This window comes from Salvelinus namaycush, chromosome 2, assembly GCF_016432855.1.
Source record: "Salvelinus namaycush isolate Seneca chromosome 2, SaNama_1.0, whole genome shotgun sequence".
NCBI classification, from domain to species: Eukaryota; Metazoa; Chordata; class Actinopteri; order Salmoniformes; family Salmonidae; genus Salvelinus; species Salvelinus namaycush.
Window position 1 is genome coordinate 30,429,090 of NC_052308.1, and position 20,533 is coordinate 30,449,622.

Below are 20,533 nucleotides of genomic sequence, written 5' to 3' on the forward strand. Positions count from 1 at the left end.
TTGCGTGGGTACAAGGTAATTGAGGTAGATATGTAAACTGTACATGTAGGTAGGGGTAAAGTGACTAGGCAACAGGATAGATAATAAACAGTAGCAGCAGCATATGTGATGAGTCAAAAGAGTTATGGCAAAGAGGGTCAATGCAGATCGTCCAGGTAGCTATTTGGTTAACAATGTATTAACAATTTAGTAATGTGTCTGCTGCATACTGAGCACAGTGTCTAGTGTGCACTCCATCATTTCACTCCCTGTTTTTTGTCTTCATCCCATTCTTTCTCTTCCTTCAGGGAGGAGAGTCAGAGGATTGCGGATGTCATCCTATCCAGGAAGTCAGAGTTTGTGGTCTTTACGACTTACATCGGTCACTACGACCGCAGCATGAGCCTGCTGGACGAAAGCTGCCGGACCTCGCCCGCCTTCTCAGCAATCGTCCGCCAGTATGAGGTCAGATGTCAAAGTCAAGTCAAAACTGTTTATAGAAGATAGATTGTGTTGAATAAGATCATAGGTGACAAGAGTGCGTTTCTCCAAGTCTGGCTGTATGTATAGTGGGGTTTGAAATTATTGACACCCTTGATAAAGATGAGCAATAATTACTGTATAAAATAAATAATTGAAATTCAAGATCATATCCCCAAGACATGCTAACCTCTCAACATCACCAATAACAAGGAAGGTAGCATGTTTTGACCCTCTGTAACTTTCTCACTCGTCATTATTCACTATTCAACCAGGATTATCCATAATCATGGTAGCATCCACATTAATATAGAAGTGTTTAGAAACATATTCTATTTTTATTTACAATAAAAGTGACTCCAAAATGACATAATACATTATTTATCATTCATTTTTGAGAAAAAAGGTATTACTTGTTAAACAAAATCTCTTTCTCTGAGCAATTGTATTAGTATAAAATAATATAATTTCCTAATTTTTTGAGCATACAATATACACTACCATTCAAAAGTTTGGGGTCACTTAGAAATGTCCTTGTTTTTGAAAGAAAAGCAAACTTTTTGTCCATTAAAATAACATCAAATTGATCAGAAATACAGTGTAGACATTGTTAATGTTGTAAATGACTATTGTAGCTGGAAACGGCAGATTTTTGTTGGAATATCTACATAGGCGTACAGAGGCCCATTATCAGCAACCATCACTCCTGTGTTCCAATGGCACGTTGTGTTAGCTGATCCAAGTTTATAATTTTAAAAGGCTAATTGATCATTAGAAAACCCTTTTGCAATTATGTTAGCACAGCTGAAAAAATGTTGTTCTGATTAAAGAAGCAATAAAACTGGCCTTCTTTAGACTAGTTGAGTATCATGCACCAGAGAGAGAGAGAGAGAGATAGAGAGAGATATACTTTTTGTCTTTCTTTAATGAAACATTCTCATTTCATTAAAAATAAAACACCAACATATATCCTGTACTGCATACATGTACCATACTCACCTTTCCCTCTACCACACGATACAAAACAACACCAAACATCACAATAACCAAAAAACCTTACCACTTCTACAACCGTATATCCAAAACATCTCCCCCAGCTATACAAACAGCCTCCCCAAACACACCATATCTCCTGAAACATCTCCACACTTTTATCATTCTATAGAACTCAAATTCTACCCTAAGGCGCACAGAGACCATCCCATTAAATAATAGTAAAGGGTCTGTTATTCCCCACCTTTGACCCTGTTCCTCCTTGATAGCCAAATAGCCAACTTCGCCTGAGCAAACAGAAAATTCAACAAAACACATTTGGCCTTCTCCTTATTCGAATACCTGTACCCCATTATAAACATCCCAACAGTAAAAACCACCCCAACCTCTCACACAGACATTCCAACAGAGACATTAATGGCATCAACCTGGCACACACAGAAAACACATGAATCACAGTTTCTTTCATAATACAGAAAGGACACCCCTGCCCGATTCCCGGTTCAACCCGTACCAACCAGCTGTTAGTGGCCAGGGCTCCATGAAGAACCCTCCACTGGAGGTCCCCTAACCTCTTTGGTACTGGGGGTTTGTAAATCCCCCTTCATCTAAAACCCACCATAGTCTCCGCCCCACATACCCCCTGCCACTGATGTGCCTTCACTCCTGTTAGGCTTCTAATGCTCCTTACCTTGACGCAGAGGTTGTAGAGGGCTTTACCTCCCACACCTTCAAACTCCCCCAGGCTTGGAGTGTTAAAATCGAACAAGTCCTCCAGACCCCCTTGCCAGTCTCCAGTCTCTGCCGTCACCTGCAGTGGCGGAAACATTGGTGGCCCCTCCCTCTTTGGCCGCTCAAACACCCCACTTACCGGCTCAGACAGTGCCTCCTGGACCTCCTCCTCCGGCCTAAGAGACGTTATTCCTGTTTGTTGTGCCAGGACTTCCGGGGTTTTCCACCCTTCCTCTCCCAGCAGTCGCAGGTCACCCAGCCTTTGTAAACCCGCTGCCATCAGTTGCCTCTGCAGGGTGGCCGACTGAACCGATCTTAAAGGGATGGCTGGGTTGTGGAAGATAGGCTCCTCCCACACCCACAGCCCAGGCCAGGCTCCACACATCCTTCTCGTGTGGGCCTTAGCAGCTGCCAGGCCCTCAGCACTGCAGAGTAAAAATCTGAGAGACCTGCTGTACTCAGCCTCTCCAGCTTCATGAGGAACAGCTGCCGGTCCAACCCTAATACGCCAGCTCTCCTCAGCAGTGCGCATGCTGGTTCCCTCCTGCCGACATCAGTATGGTACAGCAGTCTCTGTGCCGCCTTTAGTCGGAAAGCAGCCACCCTGCTCTCCAGTTCCACCAGGCCCTGTCCTCCTCATGAACTGTCATGTACAACACTGCCGCCCTCAGCCAGTGATGGCCCAACCAGAAGAAGTCCACCAGCTTGCGTTGCAGGTCTGCGAGCAGACCAGCGCGGGGGGGGGGGGGGGGGGGGGGGGTTGAGGACAGCCAGTTAATGCCACAGGGAAGATGCCACCAGGTTGTTGATTATCAGCACCCTCCCTCTATATGACACTTGAGACAGGAGCCACCTCCACCTGGCCAGTCTTGACACCACTGCCTGTGACAGCCCCTCCCAGTTCTTCCTGACCCACCTCTCCGAGCCCAGGTACACCCCCAACACTTTAAGCTCTTCACAACCCCACTGCAAACCCCCTGGAAGCAGAGGAAGGGCCCTATCCCCCCATGCCCCACATAACAGAGCTTTGCTCTTGCCCCAGTTTACCTTAGCTGACGAAGCTCCCTCGTACCTCTTCATACTGGTCTCTAGTGCCTGCATATCCTGACCATCACAGAAACATCATCTGCATATGCTGACACTGCTATGCCTGTCACCACACCCATGCCTGTCCAGCACACTCCCTGCAGTCTCCTGCGTAGCAGGCCGAAAAAAGGCTCAATGGCTAGTGTATATAACTGCCCCGATAGAGGGCATCCTAGTATAATTCCCCGTCTGCCCAGACTGGCCTACTGAGCACCCCTCCCACCTTGACCATACATGACGCCCCAGCATACAACAGCTTCACACAGGTCAAAAAACTCTTCCCAAACCCAAACACAGACATCACATTAACAGATACTCATGGTCCACTCTATCAAAAGCCTTTTGTTGATCTAAACAGACCAGTCCAAAGTTCCCATTAGAACCTCTCGACAAGTCCAACATGTCCCTGATTAAGAACAAGTTGTCTGTGATTGAGTGTCCCGTTACACAACATGTTTGGTCCTTATGTACTATCGAGTCCAGATGGGATTTCAGTCTGTTAGAGAGGACCTTGGCAAATATCTTGTAGTCCGCACAGAGTAATGCAACAGGCCTCCAGTTCTTAAGTTCACACAAGTCCCCTTTTTTGGGCAGGATAGTCAGAGCCGCTCGACGGCAGCTCATTGGCAGCTCTCCTACCCCAACGCATCCACGCAACACACAAAATAAGTCCTGTCCAATTATTCCCCAGAATTTTTTATAAAACTCCACTGGGAGTCCATCGACTCCCTGTGCACGACCAGGGGACATCTGGGTTAAGGCCTCTGCCATTTCATGGGACAACAGAGGAATGTCCATTTCATCCCTCTGTGCCAGAGATAGCTTAGGGAGTCTTGCGAACAAGACCTGAGCACACATAGGATCACACAATTCTGCCCTATACAACTCAGTATAAAACTTCACAGTCCGCTCCCGCATCTCCCTCACCACAGAGGTCACCCGCCCATCAGACAGCCGTAGACAATGCATACCCTTGGCTTCAACGCTCTGTCTTTCCAAACCAAAGAAGGAGGAGCTGGGAGCATCCATCTCCTTGAACATGGAGAACCTAGCTCTTACAAGTGTTCCATTTGCTTTAACCTGGAAAAAACTACCCAGGTCCCTACGTAATTCAGCTAAATTAGCCTGGAGGCCTACATTGCCTTGCCCCACCATCTCTACCTCCATCTCACTTATACAACGCTCTAGTTCCCCCAATACTCTCCTAGCGTCTGAGGATGAGAGAGCTGTATACTGTTGACAGAAAAGCCGAATTTGGACTTTCCCCACATCCCACCATTGAATCAGAGACTCATACTCCTCTCTTCGCTGCCCCCACCTTTCCCAAAAGGTCTGGGAACCTGAGCAAAACGTGGCATCTTGTAAGAGCTTTACATTAAACTTCCAATAGGATGCCTGCCGGGGCCTTGGTGAAATAGACAGCCGAGCGATGGTTATGTGGTGATCCGAAAACCCCACCGGGAGAATGGTAGCGCCCAACAGCCTATTGCTCCGATTCCTGGACATGTAAAACCGATCAAGTCGAGCTGCACTCACCCTAGCCCCAAAAACCTTCACCCATGTATACTGTATTGTGTTGGGATGTTTAGTTCTCCAAACATCCACTAGGTCGAACTGATTAATGATGTCCCTTAACACTCCCACTGACACTGAATGAGGCTCTTCCCCATTTCTGTCTTTCGTAAAATCCATTGTACAGTTCCAGTCCCCTCCGACCACCAGCGTCTCCTCAGGCACTACCTGTGAGAGTTCCTGTCTAAGACCCAAATAGAACCCCCCTCTCTCTCCCTGTGTTAGGCGCATACACATTTATAAAGACAAAACCCATGTTGTTAATTTCTGCGTTTTCAACAAGCAGCCTACCCCTACACACCTCCGAGGAGCAAATTTTTACAGACAGACGCAGTACAAAAAGGACTGCCACCCCTGCACTAAGATTTGTCCCATGGCTCAACACACTTGCCCCTTTCCACCAGAGCCCCCAGTCGACTTCATTCACCACATCACTATGCGTCTCCTGCAGAAACAACACCTGTACTTTTTTTTGTTTTACATATTCACCCAACACACTCCTCTTTCCCGCATCTCTGGCGCCATTTATATTGAGCGAGCCTACCCGAAGAGTCTCCATAAGAAGTGGGGGAAAAGCCAGCAAAGAAAGAAACCAATAGCAAAGCTCAAAAAGCCCCAGTCCCCGAAAGAAACTATACATCTAAACAGTGTCTGAAGGTAGACCCCTACGCACTGTTGTGACCCACTTCCTCAAACTAAATCGTTTCCTGGGTGAGAGGACACCATGCTACTCATTTTTCATAGCATGTTGTGCTGATCTTACAAACTTTCTCGGATCAGAAAAAAAAGCCTCAAGATTAACTTTTTTCCCCTTGGTCTCATTCAGGAACCTTGTCAGTTCCCTCAACGTGAACTTTGACCCTTCTGCTTGACTGGCTGTCAGCTCCGGACCTATTGAAGAGGAGTCTGAAAAAAATAACTCCTCATCGTCCTCTTCCTCAGATTCACTTTCCTCCTCATCTCCATCTCCCATCCTGACCACCTGCCCTTCCTCTCTGGTCAGCCCCCCCCGAGGGGCAGTTCTGGACAAATAGCCGCTCTGGGCTGAGGGACAGCTCATGACTGGCTGACGGCTCTGGACGCTCATGGCTGGCTGACGGCTCTGGACGCTCATGGCTGGCTGACGGCTCTGGACGCTCATGGCTGGCTGACGGCTCTGGACGCTCATGGCTGGCTGACGGCTCTGGACGCTCATGGCTCACTGGCGGCTCTGGACGCTCATGGCTCACTGGCGGCTCTGGCAGATCCTGTCTGGTTGGCGGCTCTGGCAGATCCTGTCTGGTTGGCGGCTCTGGCAGATCCTGTCTGGTTGGCGGCCCTGACAGATCCTGACTGACGAATGGCTCTAGCGGCTCCTGACTGACTAACGGCTCTGACGGCTCGGGACAGACGGGCGGCTCTAATGGCTCGGGACAGACGAATGGCTCAGACGGCGCTGGGGAGACGGATGGCTCAGATGGCGCTGGGGAGACGGATGGCTCAGATTGCGCTGCGGAGACGGATGGCTCAGATGGCGCTGCGGAGACGGATGGCTCAGATGGCGCTGCGGAGACGGATGGCTCAGACTGATCCTGTCTGGCGGAAGGCTTTGGCTGCTCCTGTCTGGCGGAAGGCTCTGTAGGCTCATGGCAGACGGGCAGTTCATGCGGCGCTTGGCAGACGGACAGTTCAGGCGCCGTTGGGCAGACGGCAGACTCTGGCCGGCTGAGACGCACTGTAGGCCTGGTGCGTGGTGCCGGAACTGGAGGCACCGGACTGGAGACACGCACTTCAAGCCTAGTGCGGGAAGCAGGGACAGGGCACACTGGACTCTCAAAACGTACTATATGCCTGGTGCGTGGTACCGGCACTGGTGGCACCGGGCTGAGTGCACGCACCTCAGGACGAGTACGGGGAGAAGGAACAGTGTGTACAGGGCTCTGGAGACGCACAGGTGGCTTAGTGCGTGGTGCCGGAACTGGAGGCACCGGGCTGGAGACACGCACCATAGAGAGAGTGCGTGGAGGAGGAACAGGGCTCTGGAAACGCACTGGAAGCCTGGTGCGTGGTGTAGGCACTAGTGGTACTGGGCTGGGGCGGGGAGGTAGCGCCGGAAATCGGACCGTGCAGGCGTATTGGCTCCCTTGAGCACTGAGCCTGCCCAACCTTACCTGGCTGAGTGCTCCCCGTCGCCCGACCAGTGCGGGGAGGTGGAATAACCCGCACCGGGCTATGTAGGCGAACCGGGGACACCATGCGTAAGGCTGGTGCCATGTAAGCCGGCCCAAGGAGACGTACTGGTGGCCAGATATGTAGAGCCGGCTTCATGGCGCTTGGCTCAATGCTCCATCTAGCCCTACCAGTGCGGGGAGGTGGAATAACCCGCACTGGGCTATGCACACGTACAGGAGACACCGTGCGCTCTACTGCGTAACACGGTGTCTGCCCGTACTCCCGCTCTCCACGGTTAGCCTGGGAAGTGGGCGCAGGTCTCCTACCTGCCCTTGGCCCACTACCTCTTAGCCCCCCCCCCAAGAAATTTTTGGGTAGTACTCACGGGCTTTTCGGGCTTCAGTGCAAGACGCGTCCCCTCATAACGCCGGTTCCCTTCTCCGATTGCCTCTGCTCTCCTCAGTGCCTCCAGCTGTTCCCATGGGAGGCGATCCCTTCCAGCCAGGATCTCCTCCCATGTGTAGCAACCTTTACCGTCTAATACATCCTCCCAAGTCCATTCCTCCTTCTTGCGCTGTCCCTTCCTCTGATTACACCGCTGCTTGATTCTGGATTGGTGGGTGGTTCTGTAACGGTAGTCCTCCTCCTCTTCAACCGAAAAGGAGGAGTAGTGAGGGAACCAAGGCGCAGCGGGTTGTGAACACATAATTTATTTAAAGACAAGACGAAAAAACACGAACTGCAATATAACTAACAAAACAACAAACGGAGTAGACAGACCTGGACGACGAACTTACATTAAACACGAAGAACGCACGAACAGGGAAAATAGACTACACAAAATGACGATGTACAAAAACCAACCGAACAGTCCCGTATGGTGCGACAAACACTGACACAGGAGACAACCACCCACAACGAACACTGTGAAACAACCTACCTAAATATGACTCTCAATTAGAGGAACGCCAAACACCTGCCTCTAATTAAGAGCCATACCAGGCAACCCTTAAACCAACATAGAAACAGAAAACATAGAATGCCCACCCAAACTCACGTCCTGACCAACTAACACATACAACAAACTAACAGAAATAGGTCAGGAACGTGACACTTCCACCCTAACTTTGAAAAAAACTGTGGATACCGCTAAAACAAATAATGCATTAGCCCTCCACCATAGAAAATAAAATGCACAGAAAGAAAGAAAGAGAGAGAGAGAGAGAGAGAGAGAGAGAGAGAGAGAGAGAGAGAGAGAGAGAGAGAGAGAGAGAGAGAGAGAGAGAGAGAGAGAGAGAGGATAAGGTCTATGTTATTGTACAGTAGGCTATGACTGTGTGTGTGTTTGTCTTTGGTTGCATTGCTGTTGTCTAGCTGCTGGTGAAGAAGATAAGAAAAGCTAATTAGCAGATGGTCAGTCTTTACAACTCCCCTATCAAATCAACATATTGCTCTGCCAGGACTTTGGCATTGATTTGTGACCTATGCTGTATGTGTAGGGAAGTGTGATCGTGGATGTGTGTATGTGTGTGTGTGTACATGTGCACTTGTGTGTTTGCGCTTGCATGCATGTGAGTGTGTGCGTGTGTGTTTGTGTACATGCTTGTTTGTGTGTGTAAAAGTGAAAGTGTATAGGGATGTTTCTGGAGGGCACTGTAGGGACTATAAGTGCTGACCAGCACTATGTTGAGATATTGGCCCTGGCTCGTCACATAAGTGACTTGTAATTCTTCTGAAACTCTTAGAGTTAGTAGTGACTGGAGGAAACCTGGAGATCCTCAAGGAATCCCTAGAGTTCCTCAATGAACTATTGCTAGTAGCTTCAATGAAGGTATCAGAGGCGTATGAGTTCTTAAAGAGCCTCATCAAATCCCAAAGTTGGAATAGTTAACACTTTATTACTGTATGTAGGCAGCAATGTCAATATTATATTAGAATGTTTAATATGCATAAATATTCAAGGAACGTTTTAATTTGCAGTGTACCAACTCAACATGATAAACAGGAATGACCAAAAATAACTCTGCCACACCTCCAATCTGATAGGCTGCCACCTCTACAATATATTATTAAATGTCCCGAACAGTCATTCCGATTCCCATGCACAGTTGAAGTCGGAAGTTTACATACACTTAGGTTGGAGTCATTAAAACTTGTTTTTCAACCACTCCACAAATTTCTTGTAAACAAACTATAGTTTTGGCAAGTTGGTTAGGACATCTACTTTGTGCATGACACAAGTAATTTTTCCAACAATTGTTTACAGACAGATTATTTCACTTATAATTCACTGTATCACAATTCCAGTGGGTCAGAAGATTACATACACTAAGTTGACTGTGCCTTTAAACAGCTTGGAAAATTCCAGAAAATTATGTCATGGCTTTAGAAGCTTCTGATAGGCTAATTGACATAATTGTAGTCAATTGGAGCTGTACCTGTGGATGTATTTCAAGGCATACCTTCAAACTCAGTGCCTCTTTGCTTGACATCATGGGAAAATCTAAAGAAATCAGCCAAGACCTCAGAAAAAAATTGTAGACCTCCACAAGTCTGGTTCATCCTTGGGAGCAATTTCCAAATGCCTGAAGGTACCATGTTCATCTGTACAAGCTATAGTACGCAAGTATAAACACCATGGGACCACGCAACCGTCATACCGCTCAGGAAGGAGACACGTTCTGTGTCCTAGAGATGAACGTACTTTGGTGCGAAAAGTGCAAATCAATCCCAGAACAACAGCAAAGTACCATGTGAAGATGCTGGAGGAAACAGGTACAAAAGTATCTATATCCACAGTAATACGAGTCCTATATCGACATAACCTTAAAGACCACTCAGCAAGGAAGAAGCCACTGCTCCAAAACCGCCATAAAAAAGCCAGACTACGGTTTGCAACTGCACATGGGGACAAAGATTGTACTTTTTGGAGAAATGTTCTCTGGTCTGATGAAACAAAAATGGAACTGTTTGGCCATAATGACCATCGTTATGTTTGGAGGAAAAGGGGGACGCTTGCAAGCTGAAGAACACCATCCCAACCGTGAAGCACGGGGGTGGCAGCATCATGTTGTGGGGGTGCTTTGCTGCAGGAGGGACTGGTGCACTTTACAAAGTAGATGGCATCATGAGGCAGGAAAATTATGTGGATATATTGAAGCAACATCTCAAGACATCATCAGGAAGTTAAAGCTTGGTCGCAAATGGGTCTTCCAAATGGACAATGACCCCAAGCATACTTCCAAAGTTGTGGTAAAATGGCTTAAGGACCACAAAGTCAAGGTATTGGAGTGGCCATCACAAAGCCCTGACCTCATCCTATAAAAAAATTTGTGGGCAGAACTGAAAAAGCGTGTGCGAGCAAGGAGGCCTACAAACCTGACTCAGTTACACCAGCTCTGTCAGGAGGAATGGGCCAAACTTCACCCAACATATTGTCGGAAGCTTGTGGAAGGCTACCCAAAATGTTTGACCCATGTTAAACAATTTAAAGGCAATGCTACCAAATACTAATTGAGTTTATGTAAACTTCTGACCCACTGGGAATGGGATTAAAGATATAAAAGCTGAAATCATTCTCTCTACTATTATTTTGACATTTCACATTCTTAAAATAAAGTGGTGATCCTAAGTGACCTAAGACAGGGGATTTTTACTAGGATTAAATGTCAGGAATTGTGAAAAACTGAGTTTAAATATATTTGGCTAAGGTGTATGTAAACTTCCGACTTCAACTGTAAATAGCCTTTTGACTGACTAAAATATCACCCATTATGTTTTTGTGAAAAAGTATTTTTTCTCTCATTGCTAAGTACCAGGAAGTTTGAAAAGACAGCGTTAGTGGGCGGGGAGCTTTTATTCATGAGCTCACCTTGACTCACAGCTCTTTGAGATGCCTGTATCAAGAAACTTGGATGCAGTGAGCAGTGTTGCAGTAAAATAATCTCAAGCAAGTTTGGCAATACACAAAGCAATTTTTTTAATATATATATATCTCCTGTTTGGTATGTGTTTTTGGATGTGGTTCACATCACTGACGGATGTGTTGACATGACAACCCCGTCAGAGTTTTGAATGACCCTCCTCCCCTTTTGTTCCATGCTGGCTGGAGACCTAGCTAGCCAGTAACTAGCTAACACCAAACACAGATGAAAGGGGAAACATATGTATCTTTGCCGTATATGAATAGGGTAAACTTTTAATTATATTTTCTGACACCCTACAGACATTTTTTTGGCACCAGTAGAGTAGCGATCTAGCTATATAAGCCCCACCCCTCTGCAAACACGCCTTCTCTGATGTTGGTTACAAGGTGGTACTTATTTGAATTGGGTAAGAGAATATCATGTTACCATTGGTGTTTTCACATTTTTGAGTTAGGGTTACATCACCCTATCCCCTTAACAATCCCGCCTCCTGAATCCATGTGTTTGACATGTGGAAGGGGACCAGAAACATTATGTAGAAGCAACAGTCAGTCATTTTTCATACTTTGGTCATCATACTTTGATCTGGTTTCATCCAAATATCATTACATTTCATGATTTTGACTGTTCATGGCCTGTAAAAAGGTTCAACATTGAACACCTCCCATCACAGAAAGGTTCGAACCTTTACACAGGGGTTCCTCGAGGATCCTTTTCAGAGGGGTTGTACAAGGAACCTTTGTAAAATGGAAAGGTTCCGCCGGTATGGCAACCCAAAAGGTTCTTCAAGGCACCTTTACTTTTAAGAGTGTGGAGTGCAATTTACACAGCTCTGTCCTCCTCCCACCTGCTAATTTTCTCCCTTGCTTTTTATTTTCTCTGTCTGTCTACTCATCTGTCGGTGCAAAAGCTTATAATTTGGTCAACCTTTCTCTTACTGTAACAGTGAAGACTTTTTGGAAAGATATGGATTTAGGAAATAGCTTTGTGTTAAGTGTAGGCTATCAGTAACATGTCTGTCTGTTTTTCCCAGCAGCAGAGTCCGGCAGGAGACAATGTCTCTCTCAAACACCAGCTTCTGCAGGTCATCGTACGGGTGGCTCAATACTGCATGCTCCTCAACGGTAAGCGTGTGCGTGTAAATCATTTTTGATTATGTACAGTACCAGTCAAAAGTTTGTACACACCTACTCATTCCAGGGTTTTTCTTTATTTTGACTATTTTCTACATTGTAGAATAATAGTGAAGACATCAAAACTATAAAATAACACATATGGAATTATGTAGTAACCAAAAAACTGTTAAACAAATCAAAGTAAATGTTATAATTGAGATTAAATATGCAAAGAGAAATGACAGTCCATCATTACTTTAAGACGTGAAGGTCAGTCAATCCGGAAAATTTCAAGAACTTTTCAAGTTTCTTCAAGTGCATTCGCAAAAACCATCAAGCGCTATGATGAAACTGGCTCTCAGGAGGACCACCAAAGGAAAAGAAGACCCAGAGTTACCTCTGCTGCAGAGGATAAGGTCATTAGAGTTAACTGCACCTCAGATTGCAGCCCAAATAAATGCTTCACAGAGTTCAAGTAACAGACACATCTCAACATCAACTGTTCAGAGGAGACTGTGTGAATCAGGCCTTCATGGTCTAATTGCTGCATAGAAACCACTACTAAAGGACACCAATAATATTATTGTGCCAAGAAACACGAGCAATGGACATTAGACTGGTGGAAATCTGGTGGAGTCCAAATTTGAGATTTTTGGTTCCAAACGCCATGTCTTTGTGAGACGCAGAGTAGGTTAAATATATTTTAAAAAAAAAGAAAAACCCTTGAATGAGTAGGTGTGTCCAAACCTTTGACTGGTACTGTATATCAAAACATTTATACATAAAAATTGTATATGATGAAAATGATCTCATTCTGTCTCATCTTCCTGTGGTTCAATCAATGGCCATGTATCTTTTCTCAATTGCTGCTGTTTGTTTTCCTCATCCTCCAGATTACCTGAACAACCTCTCCCCAGACTCCAAAGAATACGAAGATACACAAGGTACAGTGGAGCTCTGCTATAAGCACTAGCCATGGTATAGTTAAGCAATACGTCCCGAGGAGGTGTGGTATATGGCCAATATACCATGGCTAAGGGCTGTTCTTATACATGACGCAACGCAGAGTACATGGATACAGCCCTTAGCCGTGGTAAAGTGGCCATAAACCACAAACCCTGAGGTGCCTTATTGCTATTATAAACTGGTTACAAAAGTAATTAGAGTAGTAAAAATACATGTTTTTTCATACCCGTGGTATACGGTCTGATATACCACTGCTGTCAGCCAATCACCATCCAGGGCTTGAACCACCCAGTTTATAATACCTCCTTAGTCTGTATTGCATTATTCACAGAGGGCCATGTCGGTTCTGTTTGTATGTGTTTATAAGGGATTTATTTGGGCTCCTTTGGCATTTTGAGTAACTCACAGGGGAGCCATTTTACCCTATGTTTTTCTTTGTGTGTGGGTAAATCACTAGGGAGACATTTTGGCTGTCTTGTCTCTGTGTACTGTATATGTAATTCACGAGTGGGTAGCTACTGTGCTATCTTTGGCCCCTCTGGTCTGTGTGTGTCTGTGCACAGCAAATTCTCCAGTGTTAAATCAGGTCCACACTTTTAAGTGTTAAATAACACTGTGCTTAGTGCTGATGCTGTTACACTTTATCAGTGTTAGGGAATTAACACTTTCAGTGTTGTGCAATAACGTCTCATATAGTATTTTTTATTATTACACCCCAAGGTTTGTATTTCAGTGTTGGAATAAGGACAACACAACAATATTTAGTTTGCTTTTATGAAAGCATTTACAAAGTCATCATAATTAGCAGCAGACATAGTCAATCTTTAGTTAACACAACCATAGACCACATAAACTGCTACAACACTTCCACTCACGGGTAGCCAAAAATAACTAGTTGAAAGCCACGCCCCCAGTAAGCCACGCCTCCAATCTAATTGCCTTTTAGAGTGAATTGTAAAGTTACCACCCATGACTGTATTTGTTAGTGACAGAGACATGGTTGTTGAATTCATTACTTTTCAATTCTGTGGACTTCACCAAGTGTGTTACTACCGTTGGTGAATGTTATCAGTAAAATGTTTATAGAGTTTTATGTTCCTTGTTGTCCACATCACCAACAAATTATCATGGTCCAAACACACCAAGCCAGTTGTGAAGAGGGCACAACAACACCTTTTTCCCCTGAGGAGACTGAAAAGATTTGCCATGGGTCCCCAGATCCTCAAAAAGTTCTACAGCTGCACCATCGAGATCATCCTGACCGGTTGTATTACTGCCTGGTATGGCAACTGCTCAGCATCTGACCGGAAGGCGCTACAGAGGGTAGTGCATATGGCCCAGTACATCACTAGGGCCAAGCTTCCTGACATCCAGGACCTATATAAGTTGGTGTCAGAGGAAGGCCCAAAAAATTGTCAGAGACTCCAGTCACCTAAGTCATAGACTGTTCTCTCTGCTACTGCATGGCAAGCAGTACTGGAGCGCCAAGTCTAGGACCAAAAGGCTCCTTAACAGCTTCTACCCCCAAGCCATAAGACTGCTGAATAACTAAACTAATCAAATGGCCACCTGGACTATTTACATTGAACCCCCCTCCTTTTGTTTTTACACTGCTCCTACTCACTTTTTATTATCTATGCATAGTCACTTTACAAATTACCTCGATTAACCTGTACCCCCGCACATTGACTCGGTACCGGTACCCCCTGTATATAGCCTTGTTATTGTTATGTACATTTCTTTTGTTACCTTGTGATTTTTATTTTTTACTATAGTTTATTTAGTAAATATTGTATTAACTCTATTGCTTGAACTGCATTGTTAAGGGCTTGTAAGTAAGCATTTCACATGTGAAGGTCTACACCTGTTATATTCGGCGCATGTGACAAATTACATTTGATTTGATTTGAAATTTGTTTATGACAATACAGATATCAGGTGTTTAGGTTGTTTTTTTATTTATTTTTTATTTTACTGGTATATCGTTATCATTCTGGTGTCATTCTGGTCATGCGCACCACGACCGACGTAGCTAGTTTGTTAACTAAACTAGCCACTTGTAGCTAGCCAGTAACTCCTGCAGTATGTGTTGACGTCATTTCACATGATTTGTTTTTGTACAGAAGCTGTAGAGATTGGTAAGAAATTGTACTTCTGTAGTCAAATATCTTATTCATAATTTCTTTTAAACATTAAATGACCTGATATGATGGTGCATTGATCAGTTATACAGTTGAAAGTTATTTTTGCGTTTTTGGCCAAAATTTATCTTTAAAGTATGTGTCCAATGCCTCCCGAGTGGCGCAGCCACATAAATATCAAGCATTTGAGGCATTTGAGGCGTCACTAGACAACCGGGTTCGATCCCTGGCTCTGTCGCTGCTGTCCGCGACCAGGAGACCCATGAGGCGGCGCACAATTGGCCCAGCATCGTCCGGGTTAGGGGAGGGTTTGGCCGGCCGGGATGTCCTTATCCCATCGTGCTCTAGCAACTCCTGTGGCGGGCCGGACGCCTGCATGCTGACATGGTCGCCAGTTGTACGGTGTTTCCTCCGACACATTGGTGCGGCTGGCTTCCAGGTTAAGCGAGCAGGGTGTCAAGAAGCAGTGCAGCGTGGCAGGGTCGTGTTTCGGAGGACACATGTCTCTCAACCTTCACCTCTCCCGAGTCCATACGGGAGTTGCAGCGAGGGGACAAGACTGTAACTACCAATTGGATATCATGAAAAAGGGGTAAAAAATATATAAAAAATGTATTAAGTGTCCAGTGTTTCTAGATTTCTATTAAATATGCCCGATAATTAATTACAACATCAGAATGGTGTGGGCATATACAGGTCATAAAAAATATGAATGCGAGTAGAACACTGATTGGCCAGCTCATCCTCCTCAGGAGGACGACATCATCCTCTATGAGGAAATATCAAGCATTTTTTAAATGGTCTGTTTGTGATACAAGTTTGAGGTGATTTTTTTTTCTTTTTTTTTCTCCAATTTATGCTTTGGCCACAAATACCAGTATAGGATGAGTCAACAACATTATTTGGATGAGTTAACAGAATATGAACTTTTAAAAGTGAGCTTTTCACTGGACAGTTACTTTAAAACAAAATGTTCTCTCAGCCTCATGGAAAAATGTGTAGAGTAACAGGAAATTAGCTTTGAAACTGCAAAATGTTCTCTCATCCTCATGGCAAAATATGAAGAATAGCATGACATGAATTGCATATTTTTCTCTCTGCCCCATGGCAAAATGTGTAGAATTGCAGAAAATAAATTCTGACTCATTTTTTTTATATAGCAAATGTTGTGAAATCAAGGAAGTTAGCTGCCCCCCCCCAAAAAAGAATATGTTTTCCCTAATAATAATAATACAAATTTTTTTTTTTCAAAATACCCCTCCATATACCCCTGAAAACACCCCTCGTCCCCCCAAATCTCTACATCACAATTTCCCCCTTGATGTACTGACACTGTTGAATAGTACACTGCCTGCAAATACACTGTATCAGCCAGAACAACTTTGTCTTCACCCAGCTCTCCTACAAAATATGGTCTTGTGTGTCAGTGGATTCGTCCGTTATTATGGAGATTCTTTCAGTTTTTTTTACCAGGCTACACCTCCGTTCTATAGGCTACATTTGTGTTAATGAACGAGTGCATTTTGTCAACGTTTTCGAAAGGGATGTTGGCGCTTGAAAAATAAATGTACGTTTTTATGTATTTCTATAGCGAATGAAAATGGCTACTTTGTTCCGAAATAGGCTACATTTTCTTAGATAAAAGGGTGGAACATGTACACGTCATGAAAGATGAGAATGGTCTCTGTCCCTCTCTGGTTCTCTGTACGTTTTGATTTTTGTTTTAACACCCCTTTACTTCTCTGTTTTCACTGTCTCTTCTCTCTCAGCCGCACTGGTGATAGTATCAGATGTTGCGGATCAAGCCAATGACAGTTTGAAACATGGGGTGAGTTTCAAGTACGAAGACGAGTGTTTGTGACAGTTCCTCCAACATGGTGTGTGCACAGTATGTGTGCGTGAGTGCTTGCATACATTCCTGCCTGTCTATCTGCCTATTTGCCTGCCTGTCTGCCTGTGTGTGTGTTAGCGTGTACAGTCAGTGTTGTGGGATGCACGTTTTATCTTTTAGTTATTGTTATTGTTTAACATGGAATGTTGGCATAATCTCTCATAAAAGCTCTCTCTCCCTTCCTCCCCCCCTCTCTCCCTCTCTCTCTCAGGAGAACCTGCTGCGTCTGGTCAACATAGAGTACAGTGTTCGAGGCCAGAGGGATCTGCTCCAGCCTGGCAGGGTGAGCTCCGTCCTGCCTGATAACACCATTGTTTCTACCCAGGGCTCCAGGCACCCTCCACCTCTCCATCCCACCCGTGTCGCCCTTTATATAACCAGTCAGCTGGGAATCCCCTGGCCCTCTCTTTGTGTCTAGGTGGGGTGGAGTAGAGCAGGCACACACTCTTAAAGGACTCTTTAAAAGCCCTCTCTCCAACTTTCTTGATTCAATGTTAAAACTGCCGAATACTTCCCATACGTGGAACACTGACTGCCCCAATTGCTATTTAATCTACTTTGTCGAATTAGGGTTATAAAATTCTCAAAAAATAAATAAATAAATGTTTAATAAATTCCCTGGTTTTCCAGAAATCCTGGTTGGAGGATTCTGGATTTCCTGCTTTTTTTCTATGAATTCCGGGATTCCTTCGACCAGGAATTTTGCAACCCTATGTCTGACCCTGTGTGTGTGTGTGTGTGTGTGTGTGTGTGTGTGTGTGTGTGTGTGTGTGTGTGTGTGTGTGTGTGTGTGTGTGTGTGTGTGTGTGTGTGTGTGTGTGTGTGTGTGTGTGTGTGTGTGTTGTTCTCAGGTGTTTGTGAAGGAGGGCACTCTGATGAAGGTCAGCAGGAAGTTCAGACAGCCACGCCACCTGTTTCTGGTAAATGTCACTTCCTGTTTGTTGGGAGGGTAGGACACTCACCAGCACAAACCTATAAATATACAACTGACAGAACAAGCAATGGGGTTTTTAGGCAAAAAATACCATTGTTTAACAGAATTTTCAATCACAATTTGCTCTAATTTGAACATGATCACCGCACTTGTCATTATGACTACACAACTATGCACCATCTTCTGCCATGTAAATGTGAAAAGGAGAAGCAGCAGTTCTGTTCTGTTTGCGCTATATCGATGGCCTGGTCCTCCCAGACCCTGCTATTGAGAGAGCAGTTTCCTGGCAGGATGTTTCTGAATGGGCGCTTCCTGAGCTGCTCTTTACTGACGGGACAGGGAACCTCAGGAACACTCCTCATACACCCACACACACACATACCCCCTAGACCAGATACTCGTTCTTTTGAACAATGCTGATACAGCCATACACACTAAACCTGGTAGTTTTTCTGTTCAACACTGCTGATACAGCCACACACACTAGACCTGGAGAAAACTTTATTTGAACTTCTTATGTTAGTTCGTCCAATCATAACTGTCTTTAAGAAATAGAGCAAGATAGAAATGTGTAATACTTAGTATGTAGATCAGTAGATGTTCACATGGATGTCCTACTATTGTTTTACCACACCATGTTAATCAAAAATTGTATCATTACTCATTACCGCCCCCAACTAGATACTGTCATCTTTCTAAAAAAGAACACGCACGTCCTAAGCAACCCTACATCTGCACTCATGATATGGTAGTATGGGTCACCTATCTGGGGTAGGAGAGGAGGATGAGGAGGGAGAGGAGGAGGAGGATAGGGAGGGTGTAATTTATAAAGACATAACTCTAAATAGAGTAACGACTTCAGACAGGCCATTCTTTAGCAGCCTGGCAGCACAAGCCCCCTCTGTAACCATGCCAACAGAACACAGACTGTGCCATCTCAAAGTGAGAGAGAGGGATGTGAGCAGAAGAGAAAGAGCATAAAACAAGGAATGGTTTTACTATGACATATAATTACAGGATAAAAGGGGATTTCGATCTTTTTTCAAATGTCCAGCCCTCTCAGTGGCGGTAAACAAAGATAGAAAGAAGAGTTACAGAGTTAAAGGGTCAATCTGCAGTTGCTACATCCATTTTGGACATATAAATTAATGTTATATACCTATTGATTCTTGAAGAATATATCACTTATATATAAATGCCTCGTGAGCTTAGTTCAACTGTCAATGCCACCAGAACCCAAAATATACGCTGGTTTTACTCCAATGTTTGTAAACAAAGTAAATGTAAACAAACACTATATCCTCAAATAATTTTGATATCATGGATGGTCAGTCCTTGCATCCATAGCTCTGTCTATGAATTTGAGAGTGGGTACATTTCCCCAGACCGATTGCCTTTTACCAACAGAGACGTGGTGTTGTCTTTGTTATTGTTTAAACTGCGGATTCTAGTTTTAAAGAAAGACAAATATAATCTGAAAATGAAAAGCTAATGCCAAATTATGCCTATCCTCGAATGACCAATGACCTTTATTTACATCTACTTATAACCCAGTATTAGTCAACTTTTATGTTTTAGAAGTCACTGTTGTCAAACTAGAGGGATTCAAGACGATTTACTCAATCATATTTGGAAATATTATCCAACAGGATAAAACTTAATTTCAAATCTTATAGGAAAAGCTGTAGGATCTGCTTGTGGGAAATCCCTTAAACATGTAAGAATAAACACTGAAGCTATAGGCTGTCAATCCACTCATGATGACACACACAACTATAATCGTCCATTTAGTGTTTTTCTACAACATAGTACTCTCGCTTTGTCAAGGAAGTGGAGTTGTGGTGTGCTCGGGGTCTTGGTGGAATGATGAGTAGAGCACATGTCATGCGATCAGAAAACGTACAGTTATGAATATAACTACAGTTCTCTGAAGGAGGCAATGAGGTATAACATACTATGGGGAGTCAACTGCCAATCATATTCACCTGAAGTGTCCAGGTCGGTGCCATAGGCTTAGACACTGTTCTGAGCTGACTCACGCCTTTCAGGAGCCGCACCAACAGAGGATGACACCTCTGGGTAGAGCCATCAATCCCTACATGACACCTACCCCCCCACCCCACCCCGCTTTGCCCTCAGAGCAGCCTCAATTCATCGGGGCATGGACTCCACAAGGTGTCGAAAGCATTCTACAGGGATGCTGGCCCATGTTGACTCCAATGCTTCACATAGTTGTGTCAGGTTGGCTGGATGTCCTTTGGGTGGAGGACCATTCTTGATACAAACAGGAAACTGTTGAGTGTGAAAAACCCAGCAGTGTTGCAGTTCTTGATACAAACTGGAGCAACTGGCACTTACTACCATACCCCATTCGGAGGCTCTTACATTTCTGGTCCTGCCCATTCACCCTCTGGATGTCACATATACACAATCCATGTCTCAATTTCCTCAAGGCTTGAAAATACTTATTTAACCTGTCTCCTCCCCTTCATCTACACTGATTGAAGTGGATTTCACAAGTGACATCAATAAGGGATCATAGCTTTCACCTGGATTCACCTTGTCAA

The 20,533-nt window shown here is 44.6% G+C and overlaps 1 protein-coding gene across 1 annotated transcript in view; it reads left to right on the top strand.

Moving 5' to 3' along the window:
• Positions 1 to 20,533, top strand: part of LOC120061351 (FYVE, RhoGEF and PH domain-containing protein 5-like) — a 72,149-nt gene that overhangs the window by 36,693 nt on the left and 14,923 nt on the right. Inside the window, exons 7-12 of the mRNA XM_039011105.1 lie at positions 288 to 444; positions 11,953 to 12,043; positions 12,928 to 12,978; positions 16,911 to 16,969; positions 17,244 to 17,315; positions 17,884 to 17,952. Of these exons, the coding sequence (XP_038867033.1) occupies positions 288 to 444; positions 11,953 to 12,043; positions 12,928 to 12,978; positions 16,911 to 16,969; positions 17,244 to 17,315; positions 17,884 to 17,952 (499 nt within the window). The remainder of the gene's footprint in view (positions 1 to 287; positions 445 to 11,952; positions 12,044 to 12,927; positions 12,979 to 16,910; positions 16,970 to 17,243; positions 17,316 to 17,883; positions 17,953 to 20,533) is intronic.